Genomic DNA, 27,590 nt, shown 5'->3' with positions numbered 1-27,590 from the left:
ATCAGGTGGCTACACCTCTCAAACTGTCACTTCCGGGATAAAACTATGATAAATGGCCCAGAATGACTTCCCCTTCACCAGTTTGCTAAATGACATGTAATTTACTCTCAGAGTTTAATCCAATTTGTAAACATTATGCTTCACACCGTAGTATCTATCTGGTTTGGCCCAGATAGATCAATATTTCTCAAACCTAGCAAACTTTAAGATGTGTGGGCTTCAACTCTCAGAATTCTTCAATCAGACCTCTGTTCTTTGCAAGCAGCTTGGCTGGTATGCTTTTTGCTGACTTGTCCTTCTCTTGAGAAATATCTAAAAGCATCTTTGGTGAGTCAACAGTGACAAAATGGTGGGCACAACCAGGGTGATGGAAACCCCACTCCGTTTTAAATTGTGTGATGCAATGCATATTTTAAGAGTGCCCATTTATTCCTGTGACTTTGATGCTGTTGACCTCCTCGGCCGTGCTTTAAATCAGGGGTCTCCAAACTTGGCAACTTCAAGACTTGTAGACTTCAACTCCCAGATTTCCCCAGCAGGGGTGGGGAAGTCTTAAAAAGCTGCCAAATTTGGAGAGCCCTGCTTTAAACCAATGGTTTCAGTCTTTCCTTGGTAAACGTGGACACTCTTTTCAGATATTGATTACTCCGCAATACTGGAGACGTTTCTCTGAGAGAAACTGAGTGGTCTTCTGTTCACTGTGATTACAAGGCACGAAGGTCACACTGAGAGTTCAAACTCCCCTTTAATGCTCCAAATGTCCTCCCAAAAGCTCCCACCTTCTTGGCAAGTTTCAGAGCAAAGCACACATACACACACACACACACATGGCAGCCTCTGGCTGCGCCCAGTCCAGCAAAGCAAAGGAACAGGGAAAGAATGCCCCTCCCCACAGCATCTCCTTAAATCTCAGTCTTCAGGTGTGCTTTGTGAAGAGGGGCGGGGCACTCTCCTCCCAAGTTGCCGGGTCGGCCAGCACTGTTCCCGCCTTCTTTCCCCTCTCCGTGCTTGTGGATCAGGAGGGGGAGGTCCTTGTTCATCACCTGAGTTCTGTCACTCCTCATGTTCACTGCTTGCCCTCTCTTGGCCATCCTGACCCCCCCTTCCTCCTTGCTAACAAGCTATCCCAAACTTGAGGGCCCCTGGGCTGTCTTGGCCTGCTCCTCCCCACATTCCTCTGAAGCCAACAAAACCACCCCCTCCATCTCCGTTGGCTCCATCTCCGCAGAGTCTGTCTCTGACGGGGGGGGGGGGGGGGGGGATGACAATATCAGTAATGAATAGGTGCAACAGAAAAGCGACCTTCTCAGTTCACAAGATATGTCAGGTCTCCAAAAATGAAGGCACTAACTATCACAAAATACATTCCAGTAATGAGTAGCGTTCCATGAAAATTTGGAGAGCTATGATATGGCTTTATTGTGAAGGCCTGAAAGCATGAAACATGCTCAATTTTAAGAAGAGCACACAATTACTCCCATCCAACCTTTTCCATTCCTTTTTTAGAATTAGCCTTTTAAGCAGCTATAATCTGGAACATCTCTAATCATACATATTTTATTACAAGAGTACTGAAGTGTTAATGGAGACTCTGCTGTGTACATGATTACCCTAGAGCATTTCAAAAACTTTCTGAATGTTGAGGCTCATTCTGCAGTCACAAACAACTCACACATGCTGCTTTATCTTTAAAGTTTAGGCTTATTTTTTCCCCTCAGTTTTTGTTTTTATCTACTGTTTTGATACGGACTGTTACCTAATTGTATTTCTCACACCTCTTTCTAAGGTAAAAGAGGTGAGAAACAAATCTTAAGAGCAACTGGAGTCTCGATCCTATTAATTTAAGGGATAACCATTTTGCACACGCATCATCAGTGCCTCAGCATGAAAGGCAATTAAGTCCACAATTAGTTCTAAATTAAAAACTTACTTTTCCTAAATTAGGATGGATTGCAAATACAGATTTGTTGATTACCAACGCATGTGGAACCAACTTCATCTGACATAGCCTTCGCTCAACATTAAACTACCTAATTTGGAAATACCCCATCTAATCCTTTTTTTGGGGGGGGAGGTGGACGGGGGTACCCATTCAAAGCACCACAAGAGCAAGGAAAACGGATCACTTGTGTTGGTATATTCTTTAGATTCAATGTTAAATAAATAGTAATGGTACTTTCTGAAAAAATAATTGATGAAAATAAATATTTGTGATTTTGAAAGCTCCCTTTCATGCTGCATGAGGTTTTATGCATTTTGAATGTTGCTGTTCTAAAATTGATGCTTAAATAAGGTACTGATAGCTGTCAAAGTGTAAGATACTTCTACTGGTTGCTACCTAATAGTGTTCTGACCTAGGCTTCCTGAAAAAGCATAAAGCAGAGTCTTGGTCCTGGCAAAATCTCTTTGAATTCCTTTCATTCACAGTCAGCAAGGCATGGCGAACAGTCTTTCAGAGGAATATTTATCAACATGAACCTTATCTTGCTTGGAGAGCTGCCAGATAACTAGTTTCCAAACGGAAGGCAAGGCCACACTTGGCACAGAGTCTCTTATAGTCACAAACAGAACTTTCCACTCTTGAAATGACTAAATGAATGAATTGTTTCCTGCAAAAGCCCACTCCCTGTTCGCTCCTCTTTTGTTTCCTATGGGACGGGGGCAATCACCTCCAAGATGTGGCTTCACTCCCAAGTTGACCCTGCTTTCTTAGTTGTTCTTGTCTTCGGGCAGCTCTGCGCATGCACACACTGGGAACAGGCTCCAGCTGTTCCTCTGCCTCACTGCTGTCTAGCTCCCTCTCTGCCTCCGACACAGAGCCCTCATCTGAGCTTTCCTCAGCCCCAGAACTGCTCCATGTTCCTCCCCAATCTCCTCACTGTCTGACTCTGCTGCCAGCTTTGCCCGCTGCTGGCAAGCCACAACGAATAATTGCTGTCAATTAAAGCCATTACACAAATGCCATGACGGTTCCCTCTACAGGCAGTCCTCAACTTACAATCACAATAAAGTCCAAAAATTCCATTGTTAAAAGCAAGACAACTCCTGTTTTGCACCATTTCATGAACTTTCCTACCACAGGGAATCCCTGCAGTTGTTAAATTAGAAACAAGGTTGTTAAATGAATCTGTTTTTCCCATTGACTTTGCTTATCCAAAGATTACAAATGGTGATTATATGATCCCTGGACGTTGCAACTATCATAAATATGAGTCAGCTGCCAAATGTCCAAATTTTGATCTTGGGACTGTGGGAATGTAAGAAGTGTGAAAAATTGTCATAATCCATTTTTTTTCAGCGCTGTTCAGTTGTGGGATTCAAAATTTTTACTATTGGTTCTGTAGCCGTGGCTTGGCGGGTGTGGCAGGGGAAGGATACTGTAAAATCTCCATTCCCTCCCCACTCCAGAGGAAGGTTACTGCAAAATCCCCATTTCTTCCCGATCAGCTGGGATTCGGGAGGCAGAGAATAGATGGGGCGGAGCCAGTCAGAGGTAGTATTTACCGGTTCTCCAAACTACTCAAAATTTCTGCTACTGGTTCTCCAGAAGTGGTCAGAACCTGCTGAATACCACCTCTGTCGCTGTTGTAACTTCTACCGTCATATATAAAATTATCTGTTCCATAGACAGTTTGGCTTTTGATCTACTGATAGTCCGTACAAAGCACTCTTTTTTTTTTTTTACTTCCACACAGCTGATCGGTATGTTTGTGTCACTGTTTGCGTTTTCTATGAAAAAGATTTATTTAAAGATTAACCAGTGTAAGGAGCTAAAAATACCTAATGAGGGTTTCAGATGAAATAATATAAATGGCTTTTATCATAGTCAGTATCTTTTCTTAAGCTGTCGAATGTGCATCTTTGTCACATTTCTGCAGTAATGTATTCAAGGTTATTTGCAGACAATAATCAAATAACACTTTCGGGTAAGTGCTAAAAATCTGACATACATTGTGAGTGACACTTAAGGTGTGCTGTGTAAAGCTATTCAAAGGGGAGACATCAAGAATTGTGCACATCATTATATTTGTACCATCAGTGAAATTATGGATAAAATGGTACCTTTGGTATTAATTCAACAATAAATATTTAGTCTAACAAGAAAAGTTTAGTCTAAGTATGATTATAATCATATTTCACTTAAATTTGGATAACAAAAAGTGAATGAAGAACCTTTAAGATAATTTAGTTACTTTCCCAAATTTTGTTTCTATTCCAAATCCAAAATGCATTGGGTGTCTATGATCTATTGGATACTATAAATCAATTATAGCATTTCTTTTCAGTTGCTGAAAAAGAGATAAATTGAATTTGTTGCGTAAGAAACATTTCAGAAAGGAAACTGCAGAAGTAAAGAGAACGTAGGGAAAATTGGAATTTGAATTCAGGAATTTCTCAGCGTCGACAACCTTAGCAAAAAATAAAATAGTGATAATCTCAAAACAATCAGGTTTCTAGGTAATTATCATGGGAGATCAAATAATGCAGGACACCACCATTCAGATTAATCTCAGAAAAAAATCCCCTGTATATATAGTTTTACTGAAGGTCTTATTTAATTCTTTTTGAAATCCCTCTCAAATCAATTTTTCTTCTGCATCCCTGTCATTTAAATGACATAAATATTCTATTGAGTTTCTCTTCTGAATTATCTCATTTTCTTACCACTCTAAGGTTCTTCCATATTCAGATAATTTAAATCAGTCCTTTATCAAAAATTTAAATTCTACTGTAATATTTATATAGTTTTCCACCCTTTTAACCTCCCTGTCTCTGCATAATGCAAGCCTTAACTGTCTTTCTTTCTTTAGGCCGCAATCTCTTACCGCGACTTCTTGAATGTTCTTTACAATAAAAAATCCTTGAATTATGCAGAGATCAGAAAGGGATACAATCTTGGATAGTACAATTCTCCCTTCTCTTCTACTACATCGCTACTCAAATAAAAAATGCTGTTCTCTAACCAAATGTTTTTAGTCAGTGATGGTACAAAACGTAACTCACATTCATTCTTCTACCTCTTTGTTCTACATCCCACCTTTTAAAGTAAGCCGGCAAGCAATGCATCTTATTTTAATTACGTAGAAATCACTGCATTGTGAAGGGATATTGTGGAATGTATAGCATCTTGCATACATTATAGCCCCAATCAGTGAAACCTAAACATCTACATTTCTGAAAAAGGATAAACAATTGCTGCTTCATAAATAATTTAATGAAGTGGTCTGTTCTTCCCTCTACAACATCAAATGGTAGCCATTTTGTTATTATCTTTTTAAGAGATGTGTTTGTAAATGCTATTATGGTGAGAGACGAACCCACTTCTTCCTTTAATGGAATTAAGAGCTATATCAAAGGATAGATTTCATTACACAGAGGGAGAGAGGGTGTGTGTGAGAGAGAGAGACATGAATGTGTATTTAATTTGATGGGAACAATAGGTAGGCCCTGTCTTTCACTCACAATTGAGCCCAAAATTTCTGTTGCTAAGTGAAACAGTTGTTAAATGAATTTTGCCCCTTTGTTTGTTTGTTTGTTTGTTTTATTTATTTATAGGCCGCCCTTTTCCCTGAGGGGACTCAGGGCGGCTTACAATCAAAAAGGGAGGGGAGTGTAGGACAATACGAAAAAAGAAATGTGCACAAAGTAAATTAGACAATAAAACTCAACATTCACTCAGCATTCGGGAGGGGCGAAATAAGATTATCCCCAGGCCTGACGGGTTAGCCAGTTCTTGAGGGCTGTGCGGAAGGCCTGGACGGTGGTGAGGGTACGAATCTCCACGGGGAGATTGTTCCATAGTGTCGGAGCCGCAACAGAGAAGGCTCTCCTCCGAGTAGTCGCCAGTCGGCACTGACTGGCGGATGGAATACGGAGGAGGCCAACTCTATGCGATCTGATGGGACGCAGGGAGGTAATTGGCAGAAGGCGGTCTCTCAAATAGCCAGATCCACTACCATGGAGCGCTTTATAGCCTTTACACGACCTTTACACGACCTTTCTTGTTGCACTTGTTAAGTGAATCACTGCAGTTGTTAAGCCAGTAACAAATGTTTGTTAGGGACATCCGGCTTCCCAATTGACTTTGCTTGGCAGAAGCTGGCAAAATGGGCTCACATCACCTCGGGACACGATAACTGTCATAAATATCAACCAGTTGCCAAGCGGCTGAATTTTGGTGATTCAGCAGTGGTTGTAAGTGTGAAAATATGGTCATAACTCCCCTTTTTCAATGTCATTGTCACTTCAAACGGTCACTAAACAAACCTTCGTAAGCCGAGGACTACTTATACTGACTTAACATCCAAAACTGAGAAGATAACAGCAATCGCAATAGCACTTAGACTTATATACCGCTTCACAGTGCTTTGCAGCCCTCTCTAAGCAGTTTACAGAGTCAGCGTATTGCCTCCAAGCAGTTTGGGTCCTCCTTTAACTGACCTCGGAAGGATGGAAGGCTGAGTCAACCTGGAGCCAGTCAGGATTGAACTCCTGGCTGTGGGCAGAGTCAGCCTGCAATACTGCATTCTAACCACTGTGCCCCCATGGCTCCTAAGAACACTAACCTTGAGCTGGTCAGGATGAAAACGGCTGAACAGCAGTTGGCAGTCAGCAGAATTACTGTACTTTTCGGAGTATGAGATGCACCGTTTCCCCCCGCCCCCAAAAGAGGGTAAAAATCTGGGTGCATCTTATACACTGAATATAGCATTTTTGCCCAACTGAAACCCTGCTCCCTTTGCAAAAATGGACGTGGAGAGGGTTTGGGAGGCTTGCAAAGTGCTCCTGGGGACTGGGGAGGGCAAAAACTAGCAAAAAACGGACCGTTTTTGCCCCCCTCAGCCCCAGGAGCACTATACAAGCCTCCCAAAGACTCTGCATGCCCTTACTTTTTTGCAAAAAAGGCCAGGTTTTTGCTTGACAATTGATTATTGGCATTCCTTAGCAAATAGAGGGAGTGTGTCTAGCATATTCATTATCCATTTTTCTCTCTTAAAAACTATTATAGTTTCATTAATAATTCCCTTGTTAATATTTATGTATTATGTATTCCCTTGTAAATATATATGTATAAAAGTGTGGAACAGAAAATATTGAACACTAAAACTCAGCACATAGTAAAGCCAAGTAAAATAAAAGCTTTTTTATATATAAGCCTATTTTTCAGGATGAAGAAAGGCTGAAGAATATGTATGCTTAAATTGCTGTATAATTACAATGCAGTACTTGTATTGTTTTAACTGCTAATTCTAAGATAAGAGGAAGATACGTATTTTATTATCCTTGTATTTTCTGATCCAGGACTTAAAATAGGTCATATACTGTAGTAGTAAATATGACTACAATTAGTAACTTCATCTTTTAATCCTTATTGCTTTAGTCTTTTGCTCCTATATGGACAATGGCACTTAAACTTCAGTCTATGTATCTATATGATGCTGAATATTTTGATGCATTTAACCTTATGACAATGCTTGTTTTTGCCGCCCCCCCCCCCCCAAATCCCCGAGGAGCACTCTACAAGCCTCTCAAAGCTCTGCATGCCTCCCACCCTTTTTTGCAAAACAAATGAGGCGTGCAGAGGGTTTGGGAGTCTGCAGAGTACAAAAACCTTTTTTTAAAATAAATAAATAAATTACCTCTTCAAAACCGTGGTGCGTCTTATACTCCGGTGCATCTTATAGTCCAAAAAATACGGTAGCCTGCAATACAGCATTCCCCATCCCTGGCATTGTGTGGCAAAGAGACAGAAAAGATGTATTTTGCAAATGCACCATTCCTAGATTTATGCAAAGTATACGACTCACAACCAGTCCGTAACACTGGTGCCACAGGCTTAATTGTGCTCAGTAGACAATCCTTACTTAGCATTCATGTATGGTGTTGCAATTCATCAAAACTATCCCATGTAGACACCTGAACCAGCGTTAACAATATGGGCATTACAAAATAGTTGGAATATCAGGCCGGGTAAAACTTGTGAGGTGCATCATTAGGTAAATTAAGCATTATCAATTTTTTTTTAAAAAAAATAGTCACGGTAGAATGCCATAAAACATTGCCCTGTCAGATGGACTTCCACAAGTAATTAAATCGGCTCAGTATTATGTAGGCAGCTGTTAATCCAACTATTGTATTTTGATCCAGGCTGTTTCCCTTATGCATTATACAAATCTGTGACATTGCAAAAATAAGTGCCTTACTAAAACGGGTCTTACAACTAGGTTGCTTTTATTTACTAACATGGAAGTTACTCATAGTAGAGTATCATAGCTATGGGCCATGACTCATTAGCTCTTGTAAAACATTTGTCAAATAATTTTTGGCTTCCTTTCCACATGCATATTCTCATCCATACAGACAGATTTTCTTTTCTTTTTTTTACATCCTAATCTACTTTCTTCCTCTGCATTTTCCAGAAGACAGTTGTTGGGGGATCGAAACTGTAAATGCATTACATAAATGCAAGATTTAAATCAAGCCAAGAGAAGAATTTCAGCAGGACAATGCAGTACTAGGACTTAGACCAGGGGGGTCAAACCCGATGCCATTGAGGGCTGCATCAGGGTTGTGTTTGACCTCAGAGGGCGGCGGGGATGGCTAGGGGGCCTAGCCAGCTCATGACCCGTGTCAGGAGCGCCTTTTGCTGGCAGACGGTTGCAGGAGGCCGTTGCAGCTGAAAACAGAGCTCCGAAGAACCGAAGGGAATGTACAAGTTTAAGGTCAAGAATTGAGAACAAATGGAAAATTTTCAAGGAGAGACAATTATAACAAGAACCATAAATTGGAAGTCTTTAAACTAAAGGGCATGACATCATAGGAACAAAATACTATCTAGCACTTGAGGGCAGGACAAGAAGCAATGGGTGGAAACTAATCAAGGAGAGAAATAACTTAGAACTGAGGAGAAATTTCCTGACAGTTAGAACAATTAATCAGTGGAACAACTTGCCTCCAGAAGTTGTGAATGCTCCAACACTGGAAGTTTTTAAGAAGATGTTGGATAACTATTTGTCTGAAGTGATGTAGGGTTTCCTACCTAAGCAGGGGGTTGGACTAGAAGACCTCCAAGGTGCCTTCCTGTTATATACAAAAGAGGCAAGGCTGTAATCACATTTCTGCAGCCACTGTGTCTTGTGCTGGTTTTTGTTTTTTTTGCCACCCTTCCTGCCAATGCCACTGAAGACTGTCTCATATTAAAACTTCCAGACTATTGCCTTAAAGAAGCATTATCCAAATATTGGCTTCCTTTAACCATCTTGGCGAGAAATGGGCCTAAGTTACGAAGAAAAATCTCACTTTTCAAGCAGAATGTTAAGTAAAGGACGATGTAAAATAGCCATTAATAGGCATTTTTTAACATTGCTAATTCCTAAGATTACTTTAATTTATGAAAGAAAAGCATCAGTGAACTATTTGGGGACAATCAACTGGGTAGCTTATTCCTCCTGAACAGATATAGCCTCTGACCTTATATTATGCTTTGTCTTTAAGATATTTCTTTCAATTTCAAAAATGCAGCGTATTACAGTTAGTCCTCCTGTTAGACTTGCAACAGTTCATTTAGCGACTGTGAAAAATGCGCCATATGCCCATTTTTCACACTTACGACCGCCGTAGCCTCCCCATGGTCACGTGATCAAGGCTTGACAACTGATTCCTATTTATGACGGCTGTAGTGTCCTGGGGTCACCTTTTGCGATCCTCTGACAAGCAAAGTCAATGGGAAGCCAGATTCATTTAACCACCAGGTTACCAAGTTAACAAGGGCAGCGATTCACTTAGCGACTGTGGCAAGACAAGTCGTAAAATGGGGCAAAATTCACTGAACAAATGCCTCACTTAGCAACATAAATTTAGGGCTCAATTGTGGTCGTATGTCGAAGAGACATTAGTATTTACAATAAAATGGCAATTGGCCTTTTTTTTCTCTCTCTCTCTCTCTCGCTATTCCAGATGCTACCTAGTTTCAAGATTTATTGTGGTACACATTTAAAAATGTGAAATAAAAGCTCACCAGCTGTTGCACTTCAATAACCTAGAGAACTGTGAGTTTACTGCTTGATTGCTTCAGGGACACACGGCAGTGGAACTGATAGCTGATAGAAGATCACAGATTTCAGGAGCATCTCATCCTCTAGATATGCTTCAAGGTTAGTTCTGACTTTTAGCCATGCTGGCTGAGAATTATAGGAGTTGACATCTAAAGCAGCTAATGGGTACCCAGTTGGAAAAGCTGATTTAGGATGAAGATGTAAGATTGGTAGCTCCTCTATGTTGTCACTTTCTCCATTACAAATAGAATATCTTACTATGAATGTCTTAAGAGAAAAGCAAGCTAAAGACTGAACAATACTCCTAAAGTCTGCTTTGGGAATAAAACAAGGACTTTATTCATTCATTCATTCATTCATTCATTCATTCATTCATTCATTCATTCATTCATTTATTTATCTGTCTTGTATGCCGCCCACTCCCGGAGGACTCCGGGCGGCTCACAAAAGACAAAGGAAAGGGGGGAACAAGACAAAGACAACATATTAAAAACAAAACCAACATTCACAATTTCTATGGAGGTAGATGCTTCTCAGCTCCCCCCAGCCTGCTGGAACAGCCAGGACTTGGTGGCTTTGCGGAAGGCCGGGAGGGTAGTAAGGGTCCGGATCTCAACAGGGAGCTCATTCCAGAGGGCCGGAGCTGCAACAGAGAAGGCTCTCCCCTGGGGAGTCGCCAGCCGACATTGGCTGGCAGATGGAATCCGGAGGAGACCCAACCTGTGCGATCTAATTGGTCTGAGAGAGGTAATCGGCAGGAGGCGGTCTCTCAGGTACCCAGGTCCGATGCCATGTAGGGCTTTATAGGTAGCGACCAGCACCTTGAAGCGGATTCGGAGACTAATAGGTAGCCAGTGCAGCTTGCGGAGGATAGGAAAAGTGTGAACAACAGGAAGGATCATTTTATTATATTTGGTGGGTATATTAAAAAGCCAGGAAGTTTTGGATACAAATATATGAATTAATCCAGAAGATACAGTATTTTTCGGCATATAAGACGCTTCGGCGTATGATGCACCTTAGTTTTTGGGGAGGAAAATAAGGGGAGAAAAATTATGCCTCTGTCTACCAGCTTCCATCGGTATTCATCTGGCTTGCGTCCTTAGCAAACAGCCTGGTCAGCTTTAGCACCATTAGCCTGATACAGCAGGAGCAGCTGATTGGCGGGTGGATGAACCTCCCGGAATACCCCCAATCAGTTGTTCCCAGAGGTGAACTTTAACAACAGGTTCACTGGTAATGAGCGCACGCAAAGGAACATGAACCCCTGGTCTCCTGCTTTCTAGCCAGGTGCCTTAACTACTTATCCAAGTTGACCGTATAATGCAACTATAATAATACAACTACCCGTTTTCCCCAAAATAAGACCTATGGTTTTTATGGTTTTATGGTTTTATTTGTATTTGTAGGCCGCCCTTTTCCCTGAGGGGACTCAGGGCGGCTCACAGAAAACCAAGGGAGGGGGGAATACGACATTGAGATTACAACACATAATAAAATAGCAAACAACATGCATACTACATTCGGGCGGGGTAACAGTCCTTATCCCCAGGCCTGACGGGCGAGCCAGTTCTTCAAGGCTATGCGGAAGGCCTGGACGGTGGAGAGAGTACGGATCTCTACGGGGAGCTCGTTCCAAAATAAGCCCTAGCATGGTGTTTTTTTACACATGTGCCTAATATAAGCCCTAACCCCAAAATAAGTCCTACTTAAGTGCCTACGCAGCCACCCACCCACCCATTTCGTCTGGCTGTTCACAGTGCCGCCGACATGAGGTGAGAGGTGTGTGGAGCTGTCTCATGCACCCTGCACTGGCTTACCTCAGGGCCCCCACAGATGGGCCATCTCTTTGTGGCCGCAGCACAGGTGGCACGCTCAGTCTCCTACTCTGTTGCGGCCTCAAGCGTAAGTGGGCTGGCAGCTACAGGGGGTCCTGATGAATGGGGTTGTTGGAACTGCCGCCGTGAGGCAAGGCAGATATCGGGGCATGGGTGGCCTGGTTGCGGGGGCCCTGAGGTAAGACAATGTGTGGCGCGTGAGGAAGCTTCACCCCTCTTGCCTCGCAACTGCAGCACTGGCAAGCCCGTGGCCTCCTGCCCCAACGCGAGCAAGCACATGGGGAAAAAAATAAGACATTTACCGAAATTAAGCCCTAGTGCTTATTTTGGGACCCCTCCCAAATAAGACCCGGTCTTATTTCTGGGGAAACACAGGGAAAAACACCTTTATGGGCAGGTATTGGCTCTAGACTAGAGGTGGTATTCTGCTGGCTTGCCCCGGTTCAGGTGAACTGGTAGGGGCAGCAGTGGGAGGCTCTGCCCACTCACCCAGATGTCATCACAGATGCTCTGAGCATGTGCAGAAGGTTCTGTATATATGCAGAAGTGCTGTGTGCGAGCAAAGTGAGTGTGAGCAAAGCGAGCATGCACACACTCCCAGTTCCGAACCACTAGCGAAGGTAAGAGAAAACCATTACTGATCTAAACATGTATCTGTTTGAAGAAACTGAGTCCTAAAATGAAATATATGAAAGCATATTGGAATAGCGACTTAACAGTAGGGAAGCATTAATATTGGAAATTATCACTGGCTGGATATAAAGCAGTTCTCCATTGTCCCTCGTTCCCATTTGAAGTTTTCAAGTACACTTTAATTATTAGTTTCACAGGGAATTCCTTTGTGAGCTCAGCTACTGCTTGACCTCTTTTGTTTTTGCTGCTCACTGAAACGTTTTTTGTTCTGGTCTCACATCGCCTTGTTCTTGGTTATTAAGCAACCCTGGGACAATCAACCCCATCACGCCCCTTGGGGTAGAAGCCTTCTCAAAGCGAAGCAATTAAGCAACGAAACATAAATGAGGATCAAAAGCTAATAATGATGAAAAACAAAATCAAAGCTACAGCTAAAGCAATAGGCAAATGGAGAATTAATAGCACATGGTGTTGGGATGGCAGAAAGCTGCCAAAAATGCCTTTTATAAGGAATTGGAGTGGCTTTTCTCACACTTGTGGTAATTCCGGCTGTGTCCTCTAAACCAGGGGTGTCCAAACTTGGCAACTTTAAAGACTGGTGGACTGGGACTAGAAGTCCATAAGTATTAATGTTGGCTGAGGAATTCTGGGACTTGAAGTCCATAAGTATTAATGTTGGCTGAGGAATTCTGGGAGTAGAAGTCCATAAGTATTAATGTTGGCTGAGGAATTCTGGGAGTAGAAGTCCATAAGTATTAATGTTGGCTGAGGAATTCTGGGAGTAGAAGTCCATAAGTATTAATGTTGGCTGAGGAATTCTGGGAGTAGAAGTCCATAAATATTAATGTTGGCTGAGGAACTTTGGGAGTAGAAGTCCATAAGTATTAATGTTGGCTGAGGAATTCTGGGAGTAGAAGTCCATAAGTATTAATGTTGGCTGAGGAATTCTGGGAGCAGAAGCCCATAAGTATTAATGTTGGCTGAGGAATTCTGGGAGCAGAAGCCCATAAGTATTAATGTTGGCTGAGGAATTCTGGGAGTAGAAGTCCATAAGTATTAATGCTGGCTGAGGAATTCTGGGAGTAGAAGTCCATAAGTATTAATGTTGGCTGAGGAATTCTGGGAGCAGAAGTGTCCATAAGTATTAATGTTGGCTGAGGAATTCTGGGAGCAGAAGTCCATAAGTATTAATGTTGGCTGAGGAATTCTGGGAGTAGAAGCCCATAAGTATTAATGTTGGCTGAGGAATTCTGGGAGCAGAAGCCCATAAGTATTAATGTTGGCTGAGGAATTCTGGGAGCAGAAGCCCATAAGTATTAATGTTGGCTGAGGAATTCTGGGAGCAGAAGCCCATAAGTATTAATGTTGGCTGAGGAATTCTGGGAGTAGAAGTCCATAAGTTTTAATGTTGGCTGAGGAATTCTGGGAGTAGAAGTCCATAAGTATTAATGTTGGCTGAGGAATTCTGGGAGTAGAAGTCCATAAGTATTAATGTTGGCTGAGGAATTCTGGGAGTAGAAGTCCACAAGTCTTAAAGTTGTCAAGTTGGAGGCCCCTGTTCTAAGCCCATGGAAGCCACTTTGCAAATAAGATGCCCGGAAGAGGAACGGATCTATGAAAAGAGAGGGACACGGAGGCACGCAATCAGATCATTCTCCTCCGATGAAAGGACAGCAGGATGGGACTCGACTGCCAGTTATGAGTCATAAGTAACGAGTGCCAGTGGGCGCTGCCCTGGGTGCCTGGCAAAGCGGAGGGAAATGTCAAAGAGGCTGGAAAAGAACGTGGGAGCTGTGGGAAAAGACGGCCTTTCGGCTCGGAGGCCATTATCCACGTTCTTTCATGCATCGAAGAGTCATTGGGTGTTTTTTGGCTGAAGCTAGACAAAATCAATTAAGGCTTAGGGTGGGCGTGTGTGGGAGTGGAGAATCCTAATGTTGTGCTTCACATTTCACAGAGCAGTTTTATGAATAAGGGGAGTGATGGAGCCTAATGTGTTTCTCTGCTTAGAAGTAATGTTATACAAGAAGATAAAGGTAAAGGTTCCCGTTGCACATGGTCGTTCCCAATTCTAGCGGGTGGTTCTCATTTCCGTTTCAAAGCCGAAGAGCCAGCGCTGTCCGAAGATGTCTCCGTCATCATGTGGCCAACATGACTAAACGCTGAAAGCGCACAGAAAGCTGTTACCTTCCCACCAAAGGTGGTTCCTATTTTTTCTACTTGCATTTTTACATGCTTTTGAGCTGCTAGGTTGGCAGAAGCTGGCACACGTAACGGGAGCTCACTCCGTTATGCGGCGCTAGGGATTCCAACCGCCAAACTGCTGACCTTTCTGATTGACAAGCTCAGCGTCTTAGCCACTGAGCCACCACATCCCTTTTGCACAAGAGAATACTCAGCTGCAAATAATACTAAGTACAACCAGCAGGGGGAGCATCTTGTATTTGTTCTCCAATAAGGGAGTTGAAGGGGCTAAACAGAGAATATAGGTAGTCCTCAGCGTATGACGGTTCATTTAGTGATTGTTCAAATTTAAAATGGCATTGAAAAAATGGACTTGCGATGCTTTTTTCAGATATAAAACCGATGCAGCATCCCCATGATCATGTGATCAAAACTGGGGGGCTTGGCCACTTATATTTATGACGATTGCAGTGTCGCAGGATCGTGTGATCCCCTTTTGCGACCTTCTTGCAAGCAAAGTCAACAGGGAAGCCTCATTCGCTTAACAACGGTGTTACTTAACAACTGCAGTGATTTACTTAACGGTGGTGGCAAGAAAGGTCCTAAAAGTGGAGGAAACTTCAGTAAACACATGTTTTGCTTAGCAACAGAATATTTGGGGCTCAGTTTTGGTCCTACCCCGAGGACTACTTGTAGACTTCTCTCTACTTTTTTTTTCTTCCTAAGGCTTAAAGCAGGGGTGTCAAAATCATGGCATCATGTGACATATCATGAATTCCCCCCCCTTCACTAAACCGGGAGTGGGGGTGGCCATGATGTATCTGGCCCGCGGACCACGAGCTTGACACCCTTGGCTTAAAGGAATTGTCCTGACTGAGGCTTCCCAAGAGCATGAAGCAAACTCCTGGTCCGTCAAAAACTTTTATTAATTTATTGTGAATTCTGCTCATTCACATCCAGCAAAGTCTTTCAAGGGAGGATTTACAGTCACAGACCTTATCTGGCTTGGAGAGCTGCCAGGTTGATCTCTGCTAAACTTGGCAAGGAGTCTTGGAAAGTCATGAACGAATTAAGCAAACTAATTGTCTCCAGCAAACTCCACTCCCCTTTCGCTACTCTTTCATTTCCTCTGGGAGAGGCCATTCATTGTCCACTTGTGGCCTTACTCCCAAGTTGACCCCTGTTATTTAGCTGTTCCCTTCGTCTGGCAACTCTGTGCATGCGCACACTGGAAACCGGCTCCAGCTGTTCATCTGCCTCACTGATGTCCGACTCTGAAGGCAGCTGATAATTGGCATACGGCTCTAGCCCTCTTTCTGCCCCCGACACAGAGCCCTCATCAGAGCCTTCCCAAGACTCCAGGACTGGCCCATGTTCCTCCCCAACCTCCTCACTCTCCGAATCTGCTGCCAGTTCTGTTGGCTGCTGGCGAGCCACAACAGGAATGGCTTTTTTTCCCCTGAAATCTATTGCACTGCAATACAACACTGCAAGAGACCTAGATTTTTGGTGCAAGGTTCTGGAGTCAAAGGCAAAAATGTGCTTTGGAATGTTGGATGGAGAGCTGGCACATAGCACCTGTCTACAACTCTTCAAAACAGCCAGATTGTTCAGCAGCCCCTCTGCAGATGCAGTCTGAAGAAAAGACATGCTTGGTTTAGGAAGCGACAGGCAGGGTGCTGCAGTGGCACCCCCGCATGCTCTGAATCACCTTTTTGCCTTCACACCTGAAATAATTTGAGGGACGTTCAAGGTCAGCCTGACAAAATGGCAAAGGAAAGCAGTATAATTGTTGTGCTTTTGTCCCCCATTATTGTGATACATAGTTTGGCATCGGCCTTCCCTAAGTGGATGCTCTCGAGATACATTGGATGACTTCATTATGCTAAACTAGCATCTTATTAGACTACATGCATTAAGGCTCCACATACCATATTTTTCGGCGTAGAAGACAAACCAAGATTTTGAAGAGGCAAATTTTTTTTAAAAAGGTTTTGTAGATCAGTTCTCCATGAATTTGCCTAATCCCCTTTTGAAGCCATCCAAGTTATAACCATTATGATAATAAATTCCATAGGTTAGTTAGGTATTGTGCAAAGTTCATTTTAAATTATCCTTCTTCTTGCCTCTCTTCTATAGGGCATGCATAACTTTATATGCCTAAATCATTTCCCCCCAATTCTTTTCTCTCTCTCCAAAATTACAGAATCCCCAACATTCTAGGTTCTTTTTTTTTTTAGTAAACTAGCTGATAATCTGGCGTAGCCTGGGTAGATACGTATTTATCACAATCCTGTATTAAAGGGAGCCCCTTGTGGAGTACCGCGAAGCCGTTACCACAGCAACTCCACTGTGCTGTACAGTAGAAGCCATTTTAAGGCACAACAGGCTGTATCTTAACAGAACTTGAATCCAAAATGCACACGATTGCTGTCAAAAGTACTGTGACTTGACACTATAGATATAATTCAGTCCTTTTCATTTCAGCGTCCCAGGCGTTCCCGAGTTATGCTGGAACACACACACACAAGACACATCCACACAACTCCACAGTGCTGTACAGTAGAAGCCATTTTAAGGCAGTATGGTTGAATCCATTTTAAGGCATAACAGGTTCTTAACAGAATACACACCCTGAAGGATGTTAGGGTGAAGGTGTCTTACCCTCACAGTATTTGTTTCCAGAGTAAGTCATCTGTGTACTAAGTTTGGTTGAAATTGCTCGAGGCGTTCCAGAGTTATGCTGGAACACACACACACACACACACACACACCCATATACACATACACAGATACATACATACATTCATACACACACACACACATATTAGAAGAAGATATGTTCTTTGAGCCACTTGATCATTTTAACTGCCTTTGACTTCATCCTTTCTAGCTCTATTATACCCTTTTTTCAAATACAGTGGCTAGAACTGTACACAGTTCTCCTGACATGGAAATATCACAGATTGATAAGAATAACTTTGATGCTTTTATTTATAGCCTCCTTGCTTAATGATACTTAGCATGGCTCTTTCCTTTTTTCACAGTTCACAAATGAACTATTTGCTATAAACCCAATCTCTTTTTTTCTGATTATAGTCACAGACAGTTCATACCACACCAAAGAGTTTAGGAAGTTGGAATTTTTGTCCACAATGCACCTAGTTGATCTGGTTTTGGCATTTGATTAACCAATCACCTGGTTTAAAGAGATCATTCCAAAGTTCTGCATAGTCACTTTTTTGTTTTCTGCCATTCTCATTGGTTTAATCCCATCTGCAAATTTGGTCAGTTCACTGTTTGTTCCTAAATTAACATTATTTATGGACTAGTGAAAAAGCACTTCTTTCAAAATGGGTCCTTGAGGAACTCAGAATATTGCCCATTTATTCCTATTTATTTCTTTTGAGTTTTGAACCACTTAACTGTTCATAAAAGAACAGGTGCTCTTACAGGTGCTCAAAGTACATTTACTTTGATGAGACAATAGTTTGGATTATGTTTATGAAGATATAGGATCAATTAATTTTATATTCGGTGGATTGTTTGATTTAACACATTCACTGCAACTCTATTTATAAAGTCTTGCTACTGCTAGATACTTACTGACTGCAAAGTAATAGGCTATTTGCAATTACTGTATTTTTGGAGTATAAGACGCACCTGAGTATAAGACACACTAAGGTTTTGAAGAAACAAAATTTTTAAAAAAGTTTTTGCACTCTGCAAACCTCCCAAAAATGGCCCGTTTTTTGTGAAAATGGGCCCTTTTTTTCATTTTTTTTAATAGAGTGCTCCTAGGGATTGGGGGGCACGAGCACAAAATGGGCCGTTTTTCGCTCATTTCTGCCCTCCCCAGCCCCCAGCAGCTCTCTGAAAGCCTCCTACAAGCTCTGCATGGCTATTTTGGTGAAGTGGACAGGGTTTTGGGAGGCCAAAAATGCTTATTCAGTGTATAAGACGCACCCAGATTTTCAGCCTCTTTTTTGAGGGAAAAAAGGTGCGTCTTATACTCCGAAAAATACAGTATTCTAAATTTCAGATGAAGAATATTTATACGTGAATGAGATTTTGTATATATAATTAACTAACTAACTGTAACTAAACTGTCAGGCAGAAGAAACCAGGAAACAGGTTAAAGTTCAAAAGCACTGCAGATTTATTCCATACACAAACTATATACAAGAATCTGATCTACTAACAGTCATGGCAAATTGGTGCCAGGTTGAGAGTCAACAGACTTCAAGGGAGGCTGGACTTTCAGGCACGTATGGACTCCAGACTGATGATGCATTTGACCCCACCCTCAAACTCACCCTGGTCATTTGCTACATCAACCAGAGCAGTGATGGTGAATCCTTTCGACACCGAGTGTCAAAACTGCACATACACGTGTGCCAAAACTGAAAGGTGCGCACACATGTGCGGACGCATGCACAAACATGCATGGACATGTGCTAATGCACAGCAGAGACCTGAGGACCAGCTGGCCAGCGGGAAGTGGGGCATCGTGGCAAGATCTTTTTCTTTCATGAGCTTCTGCTTCGTCGCTTGCAGGGAAACAGAAGGTCACGAAAGAAATGCCACAGAGATCTGACCTGGGGTGACGGCGCACGTGCCAGCAGAGAGGGCTCTGTGCCATAGGTTTGCCATCATGGAACTAGAGCCAGTTTGGTGGTTAAGGCACCAAGCTAGAAACCAGGAGACTGTGAGTTCTAGATCCACCATAGACATGAAAGTCAGCTGAGTGAGTTTGGGCCAGTTCCTTTCTCTCAGCCCCGCAAGGTTGTTGTGGGGAAAATAAGAGGAAGAAGTCCGTATTTGCCACCTTATTTATAAAAACAAACAAACAATAAAGGCGGCATAAAAAATAATAAATAAATAAATGGTCAAAGTAGAAGAGTTCAGTTTTTCTCTTTCACTTGTCTTTGTGTTTTAGGAAAAACAGTGCATAACACACACACACACACACACACACACACACACACACACACACACAGGTCCCCATCAGATTAAAAGTTCTGCTGACCAAATCCCCTTTTTTGTTATCGTTCATTTGAATTTTGCCTACACATAAATGGATATAGGAACAACAGTCTGAAAATAATATGAGGGAGCCAAAGTCCATTTAGATTTTGTGTGTTTGCTGGAAATTCCAGCAATATATTAGATTCAAACTCTCTGCGTTTCTTGCACTGGAACGCCATCTGCAATATACAGTTGAGTTGAAACTTGACTTTTAAAAGTCGACTAAGATAAGATAAAGCAGGATGAAATTTTATACTCACCTTCAAAATTGTTCTGCCATCAAATGATTCCCTTTCCTTGAACGGTTTGCCCGTGGCTCTGTTATTCGGTTCTTCAGCTACAAAATAAATGGGATTTCAACTCAAACTGAGTCAATGCCTTTTCCCCAATATATATAACCCAGTGTTGCCTGGGTATTTATTTATCCTAATCCTGTATTAGATAAGAAAAGCCCTGATTTCAGCGACAATTAAAATAGTTACAAATGTTTTCCCTGTGCCACCAGAAGCCATACATTTGTCCTCAAAATTAATCAAAGACTTGTTGAAAATGTCCGGACCAAATGTAATTTCTAATGTTTTTTTTCCCCCTTACCAGGGGCAGCTCCCTTGTGGAGTATTGTGAAGCCGTTACCATGGCAATTCCACTGAGCTGAACAGTAGAAGCCAGTGGTGAAATTCATTTTTTTTTACTACTGGTTCTGTGAGTGTGGCTTGGTGGGCATGGCAGGGGAAGGATACTGCAAAATCTCCATTCCTACCCCACTCCTGGGGGAAGGATACTGCACAATCCCCATTCCCACCCCACTCTGGGACCAACCAGAGGTGATATTTGCCAGTTCTCCGAACTACTCAAAATTTCCGCTACTGGTTCTCTACAACCTGTCAGAACTTGCTGAATTTCACCCCTGGTAGAAGCCATTTTACCGCACAACAGGCTGTATCTTAACAGTATTCTGCCACATACTTCCCAACGACCGATAAGATCACACGCCTTCTCCGGGTGCTGTCAGCCAGACAATGTCGGCTGGCAACTACCCGGGAGAGGGCCTTCTCTGTAGCCGCTCCGACCCTCTGGAATAAACTGCCCCCAGAGATCCGGACCCTACCCACTCTCATGGCCTTCCGAAAGGCTCTTAAGACCTGGCTATTCTGGCAGGCCCCGGGCTGTTGAACTCATGATTGAGTTCCAGCCCTGATTAGACTGGGTGTATGTTGTGATCTTTTTAAATCTATGTTTCTGTGTTTTTAACTTTTTTATTTTTTAAATGCATTGTTGTAAGCCGCCCAGAGTCCTTCGGGATTGAGCGGCCTATAAATTCATTAAACATCAACATCAACAGAACACATACCCCGAGGGGTGTTAGGTGTATCTTACCCCCACAGTATTTGTTTCCAGAGAGTAAGTCATCTGTGTACCAAGTTTGGTTGAAATTGCTCGAGGTGTTTCAGAGTTATGCTGGAATACACACACACCAGCATAGGTAGGTAGGTAGGTAGGTAGGTAGGTAGGTAGGTAGGTAGGTAGGTAGGTAGGTTGATAGATTGATAGGCAGACAGACAGACAGACAGACAGACTGACTGACTGATTTAAATGTAGGGAGATTATTCTGAATTGTTTTTATCCATTTACCATAACAGCTTTTTAAACAACAGAAATTATTTCCAAAAATACATTGTCAGAATGTTTAGAGTCATCAATATTGTCTTGAGGATTATTTAAGGCTGACAGCTTAGTGTAATAGAATCATCCAGGGCAATCCAGTCTTTTAAGATTCAGTGCTCTGTCAAAGCAAGCTTTGATAGTAAAGCATTCCCTCATCTTGCTTCCCTGTCCAGCCTTCAAGGGCTGATCATTCTGCAGGCTACAAATTTAAAAACCAGTGAGAAAAATTGGGTACTTGGGCAATCCATCCTTGTTCTCAAGGTGCCTCTAATTCCTCAAAGCTGGGAACAAACAAAAGAAGATCAATGGCTCCTTAAACCAAGAGTTATTTTCACTTGGCCCGACTGTGGATATTCCTTGCAAGTGTACCGCTACCCATCTGATCTTTAGAATCGCAGGTTTTGGGAAACATACTGAGAACTTCATGCTTCCTTTTTTCAAAAAGCATGTTTCTAGTTGCCTTGCTAGGAGTGTGTTCCACTGTGCAGCAAATGTTCATAAACAGGAACATTACACATGTTCTGACCTAGGCTTCCCAAGAGCATGAAGCAGACTCCTGGTCCCGACAAAAAACCCTTTTATTAATTTATGTTAATTCTGCTCATTCACATCCAGCAAAATCTTTCAAGGGAGGATTTATAGAGCTTATCTGGCTTGGAGAGCTGCCAAGCCAATAACTGCAAAACTTGGCAAGGAGTCTTGGAAAGCCATGAACTAATTAAGCAAACTAGTTGTCTCCTGCAAACTCCACTCCCCTTTTGCTCCTTTTTCATTTCCTCTGGGAGGGGCCATTCATCTCGTCCACCTGCAGCTTTGCTCCCAAGTAGACCCCTGTTCTTTAGCTGTTCCCTTTGTCTGGCAACTCTCCGCATGCACACAATGGGAACAGGCTCCAGCTGTTCATCTGCCTCACTGCTGTCTGACTCTGAACTGCCATACAGCCCTGGCCCCCTCTCTGCCTCCGACACAGAGCCCTCATCAGAACCTTCCCAGACTCCAGGACTGACCCATGCTCCTCCCCAACCTCCTCACTGTCCAAATCTGGTGCCAGCTCTGCTGGCGGGCCACAACAACACACAGTTTACTGTTCTGTCCCCCCTCCTTCGCTCATTCAAAGACGACAGGCAGACAGACTTAAAAGGAAAGAACTTTATCAGCCTCGACTCACGCTGGCTGCGAGCCCAAAGCAAACACAGATAAAGTCTCTTGCAAACAAGGGTTACGCAGCAGAATGCAGAAGCAAAACTCTTACAGCACCAAGTTTTCACGAAGCAAAATCACTTCTCCAAGTGTCTCACAAACTCAAACAGGATCGGAACTGAATTCTCCATAAACGAACGACGAACGTTGCCTTCTGCAACCAGGGTGTGGTACCATCCGTCCTTTTATCTCCAGAAGACGACACTAACGAGCCCCAGCTGCATGGTTAATCTTGCATCCCGACTCAACTCACAGCAAGCTTCTGCACTGAAAAAAAGTTACTTACGACTGACCCTGACACTTACAACTGTCGATGCATCCCCTTGGCCATGTGATAAAAATTCAGGCCCTTGGCAATCATGGTATAGTTGCAATGGTCATGTGATCACCCTTTGTGATCTTCCCAACTGGCTCCCGGCAAGCCACGTCAATGGAGAAGCTGGATTTGCTTACAGACCACATGAATTGCTTAACTACAGTGATTCGCTTAGCAACCATGCCATAAAGGTTGTAGTATCCAGCGCGATTCACTTGACAACCGTCTTGCTTAGCAACCGAAAATCTGAACTCAACTGTGGGAGTCATAAGTCGAGAGCTTCCTGTATACTGATGATACAGGCCCAGAATTCCTAATCTCCAAAACATTTAACTCTACTTAAAGGACAATCTTTCTTTCACGTCTTCTGCCTGTTCCTATAAGCATGTTCTGGGTCCATCTATCAAAAGTGCCATCTTAGAGCACCCAGAAGGTGTGCCTTCTCTGCCGTGGCGCATTACCCCAGCACTGTCCCTGGTGGGCCCACCCTATTTTCCTTCAAATGGAAACCTGGATTTTCCCCCAGGCCTTGAGCTAGGCCAGGGCATGCATCCATTATGGCAGGGGTGTCAAAATCAAGGCCCACAGGCTGGATTGGGCGTACAGGGGTGCCCTTGGAACAGCAAAGGACCGGCATGTGGTGCCTCTGTCAGCAAAAATGGAGTTCAGGAGGGCCACGCGTGGTGGCCCTTTTTGGTGGCCGAGGGCTGCAGGAGGCCATCATAGTCAAAAATGGAGCCTGGGGAGGCCATGTGGGTCCCTCCAAACTCTGTTTTCGCTGGCAGAGTGCTAGCAAAACAAACTACTGGCAAAAATGGATCCCTCAGCCCTGCCTCGGCCACCACTGGTGCCCACCTGGCCAGGCCCACCCCACTCAGCCCTCCGAGGTCAAACACGACCCTGATGTGGCCCTCAATGAAATCGAGTTTGACACCACTCCTGAGGCCCGTTTTTGGCTGGCAGAGTGCTGCAGAAGGACCATGAACTGGTCCTCTGATATTTCCAGGCCAAATCTGGCCCGTGGGCCTTGAGTTTGACACCCCTGCTGTACATCATTCTACTCTTGTCATTCTTAAAAAATCTGAACATGAGCATGAAAAATAAAATTTGATCAACAATCCTTAAGATAGTTGTACAAAAGCCAATCGTGTATGCAAATTGTACACGCAGGATAGGAAAAACTGTGGGGACCTAAGAACATTTTCCATTTTATTTGCAAGGCCCGTTGCAACAGACGGCTCCTGTATCAGCTAGTGTACTCCAGAACATTATCCACAGGCATTTATAGGGCTGTGTAATTATGTACTGTAGTACATATACAGACAAACAGACACACACGTATCTTATATTCAAGGTAGATATATTTACATGTACCCTGTTTCCCCCAAAATAAGACCTCCCCAGATAATAAGCCCAATTGGGCTTTTGAGCGCATGCACTAAAATAAGCCCTCCCCGGAAAATAAGTCCTCCCCGAAAGTATTGCAACACAGCAGCAGCCATGAGTTGACCACGCTCGCTGCCTCCTGCACCTCAAAAATAATAAGACCTCCCTGAAAATAAGGTCAAGTGCTTATTTCTGGGGTCAAAAGAAAATAAGAACCTGTCTTATTTTCGGGGAAACACGGGAGGTATGGTAAATAGATCACTTGTTCCCCATGGCTTGATGGTTCTTTCGTACAACTTCAGATGTCCTTTTATAGCCACGTGCATCAGTTTGCCTTTAGCCCTCCATTGGAATTAAGGGTTGCTATTTTTAGCAGACAGACAAGCAGCTATTCTTATTCTGCTTACTAAAGAAGCTTTTAAAAACAGCTTTAAAAATTAAAAAGAAACTGCAGCTCGATTAATACCAAGCCCGTTTAAATGGAAAAGCAGACTCAGGGTACTCAACTGTAATCCTCAATCCAAATGACATGTTATCAAATCCACCTTTTAAAAGAGAGGAGACAACCTTGATTAAAAAGCCATACAGAATCAAAGCTTCTCTTAGACGTAAGAGAGTATAATGTAGGAACCAAATATCTGCTGGGTGTAAAAGATGCATTGAATATTTTTGCATTGCAAGGTCTCAAATATATGAGTGGCACACACAGTGGTGCAGTGGTTAGAATGCAGTACTGCAGGCCACTTCTGCTGCCTGCTGTCTGCCTGCAATTTGGGAGTTCAAATCTCACCAGGCTCAAGGTTGACTCAGCTTTCCATCTTTCTGAGGTCAGTAAAATGAGGACCCCTGATTGTTGGGGGCAATAGGCTGCCTCTGTAAACCACTTAGAGAGGGCTGCACTGTAAAGCGGTATATATGTCTGTGCTATTGCTATATATATCTTAGGTTTGCTATTGCTTTTGTATATATACTGGTATATGCATATGTACATACGTCCGTACGTATGTGTGCGAATGTGCGTGTGTATGTACCCTGTTTCCCCCAAAATAAGACCTCCCCAGATAATAAGCCCAACTGAACTTTTGAGCGCATGTGCTTAAATAAGCCCTCCCGGAAAATATTGCAACACAGCAGCAGCCATGAGGTGACCACGCTCGCTGCCTTCTGCACCTCAAAAATAATAAGACCTTCCTGAAAATAAGACCAAGCGCTTATTTCGGGGGTCAAAAGAAAATAAGACTTATTTTCTTATATTTGGGGAAACACAGTATGTATGTATGAATACAAGTATGTACTGTATATACTCGAGTATAAGCCTAGTTTTTCAGCCCACTTTTTGGGCTGAAAAAAGCCGCCTCGGCTTATACTCGAGTCAGTGAAAAATTTGCCCGAAATGGAGGAGAAAAAGGGGCGGGGCCATGCCGCTGGGTGACACTCGTGAATGGCCCAGTGCCCCTGTGAGTTTCCCCTCCCTCTGTGTCAGTTTGCCGCGCAGCGCGCACCGCACCATCCCCCCTCCTCACGTTCTAATGTAATGCAGGGCTGTCTTACGATTCCCCTTCCTCCCCCTCCTGCCGCTCTGCAACGATGTCCCACCTCCTCCTTGTTATGGCAAGCAGCCACATAGCGATGTCCCACCTCCTCTGGTACAGTGATCCAATGATAGGAATCACTGTGCCGTGTGTCATATTAGGCGGGACATCGCTCCCGCGGCTGCACGGGACATCATCATCACAGCGGGACATCAGCATCATGAGGTGAGTGAAGTATTTCATTGAATACACTGCTAGTTTACTGTTTTTCTTTGAAATAAATATTCAAAAACATTATTGGTATCTATTTTTATTTTTGAAATTTACCGGTAGCTGCTGCATTTCCCACCCTAGGCTTATACTCGAGTCAATAACTTTTCCAGTTTTTTGTGGTAAAATTAGGTGCCTCGGCTTATATTCGGGTCGGCCTATACTCGAGTATATACGGTATTTATTTATGTATGTATGTATACACACACACACACATACCGTACATACTGAGAGAGAGGGGGGGGAGGGAGGGAGGGAGGGAGGGAGGGAGGGAGGGAGGGAGGGAGAGACAGAGAGAGAGAGCGCGAGCGAGCAATAGCAAACCTAAGGACTGTTGTAGCAAACTCGGGGGTCAAAGCTGCGGTTAACATTTCCCAAAAGATCTTAATAGAGGCTCACCATTAGGATCATTCCGGAACACCGTGTTCATAACAGTGGCATGGAGTTTCACTCTATCCCATTCTTTCCTCATCAGCCCAGAGGTCGCAAACTGATCCACCAGTTTATCTGCTATGAGCTGAAGCCTAGGCAAGAGAAAAGGAAGTAGAGAAAAAAAGATGCCTTATTCAATAACTCGTACAGGTTGGTCCTTGAGTTATGACCACAATTGAGCCCCAAATTTCTGTAGTTAAGGGAAATACCTGTGAAGTGATTTTTAGGCCATTTTACACCCTTTCTTGCCACAGTTGTTAAGTGAATCACTGCAGTTAATAAGTGAGTAACCTGGTTGTTAAAGGAATTTGGCTTCCCCATTGACTTTGTGTGTCAGAAGGTCACAAAAGGGGATCAAGTGACCTTGAGGGCACAGCGACGGTCATAAATATGCTGCAAAGATCGTAACGGTGAAACATGGTCCTAAGTCACATTTTTCCCTGCCGTTTTAATTGTGAGTGGTCACTAAGTAAACTGTTGTAAGTCGAGGACTGTATCTGTATTTATGGAACAGATACTTGAAGGTTCATACTCTGAAGAAGAATTAAAACAATTGTTTCCAAACAGTTATTCTCAAAACACAAGTACGGTACAGGTAGTCCTTGACTTGTAACAGTTCATTTAGTGTTTATGTTTGTGTTTATGTTTATGTTATGTTTATTTCATTTGTGTGCCGCCCTTTTCCCCCGAGGGGGACTCAGGGCGGCTCACAACTCAAAACAAGGGAAGGGGGGATACAAACAATTTGACAACACAAAACAATACATAATTTAAAAGCGCAACAATCATACCATTCGAGATAGGGGCACGGTTCTTTAGCCCCAGGCCTGTCGGAACAGCCAGGTTTTAAGGGCTTTGCAGAAGGCCTGGAGGGTGGTGAGGGTGCGAATCTCCACGGGGAGTTCGTTCCAGAGGGTCGGAGCAGCCACAGAGAAGGCTCTCCTCCAGGTAGTCGCCAGTCGACACTGGCCAGCGGATGGAATTCGGAGGAGGCCTAGTCTGTGGGATCTAATCGGTCTGGTGGAGGTAATTGGCAGCAGGCGGTCTCTCA

At 43.2% G+C, this 27,590-nt stretch overlaps 1 protein-coding gene across 2 annotated transcripts in view; it reads right to left on the bottom strand.

Moving 5' to 3' along the window:
* ASCC1 (activating signal cointegrator 1 complex subunit 1) overlaps positions 1-27,590 on the bottom strand; it is a 131,302-nt gene that overhangs the window by 32,030 nt on the left and 71,682 nt on the right. For both annotated transcript variants that reach the window (XM_087702653.1, XM_087702654.1), the window contains exons 8-9: positions 26,507-26,631; positions 19,999-20,075 (exon numbers count right to left, since the gene is read on the bottom strand). In XM_087702653.1, coding sequence (XP_087558779.1) covers positions 19,999-20,075; positions 26,507-26,631 — 202 coding nt within the window. The remainder of the gene's footprint in view (positions 1-19,998; positions 20,076-26,506; positions 26,632-27,590) is intronic.

Source organism: Thamnophis sirtalis, unplaced genomic scaffold (genome assembly GCF_051295495.1).
Source record: "Thamnophis sirtalis isolate CommonGarterSnake01/CBP01778 unplaced genomic scaffold, rThaSir2_p1.2 scaffold_15, whole genome shotgun sequence".
NCBI classification, from domain to species: domain Eukaryota; kingdom Metazoa; phylum Chordata; class Lepidosauria; order Squamata; family Natricidae; genus Thamnophis; species Thamnophis sirtalis.
This window is presented reverse-complemented; position numbering and strand designations above follow the sequence as displayed.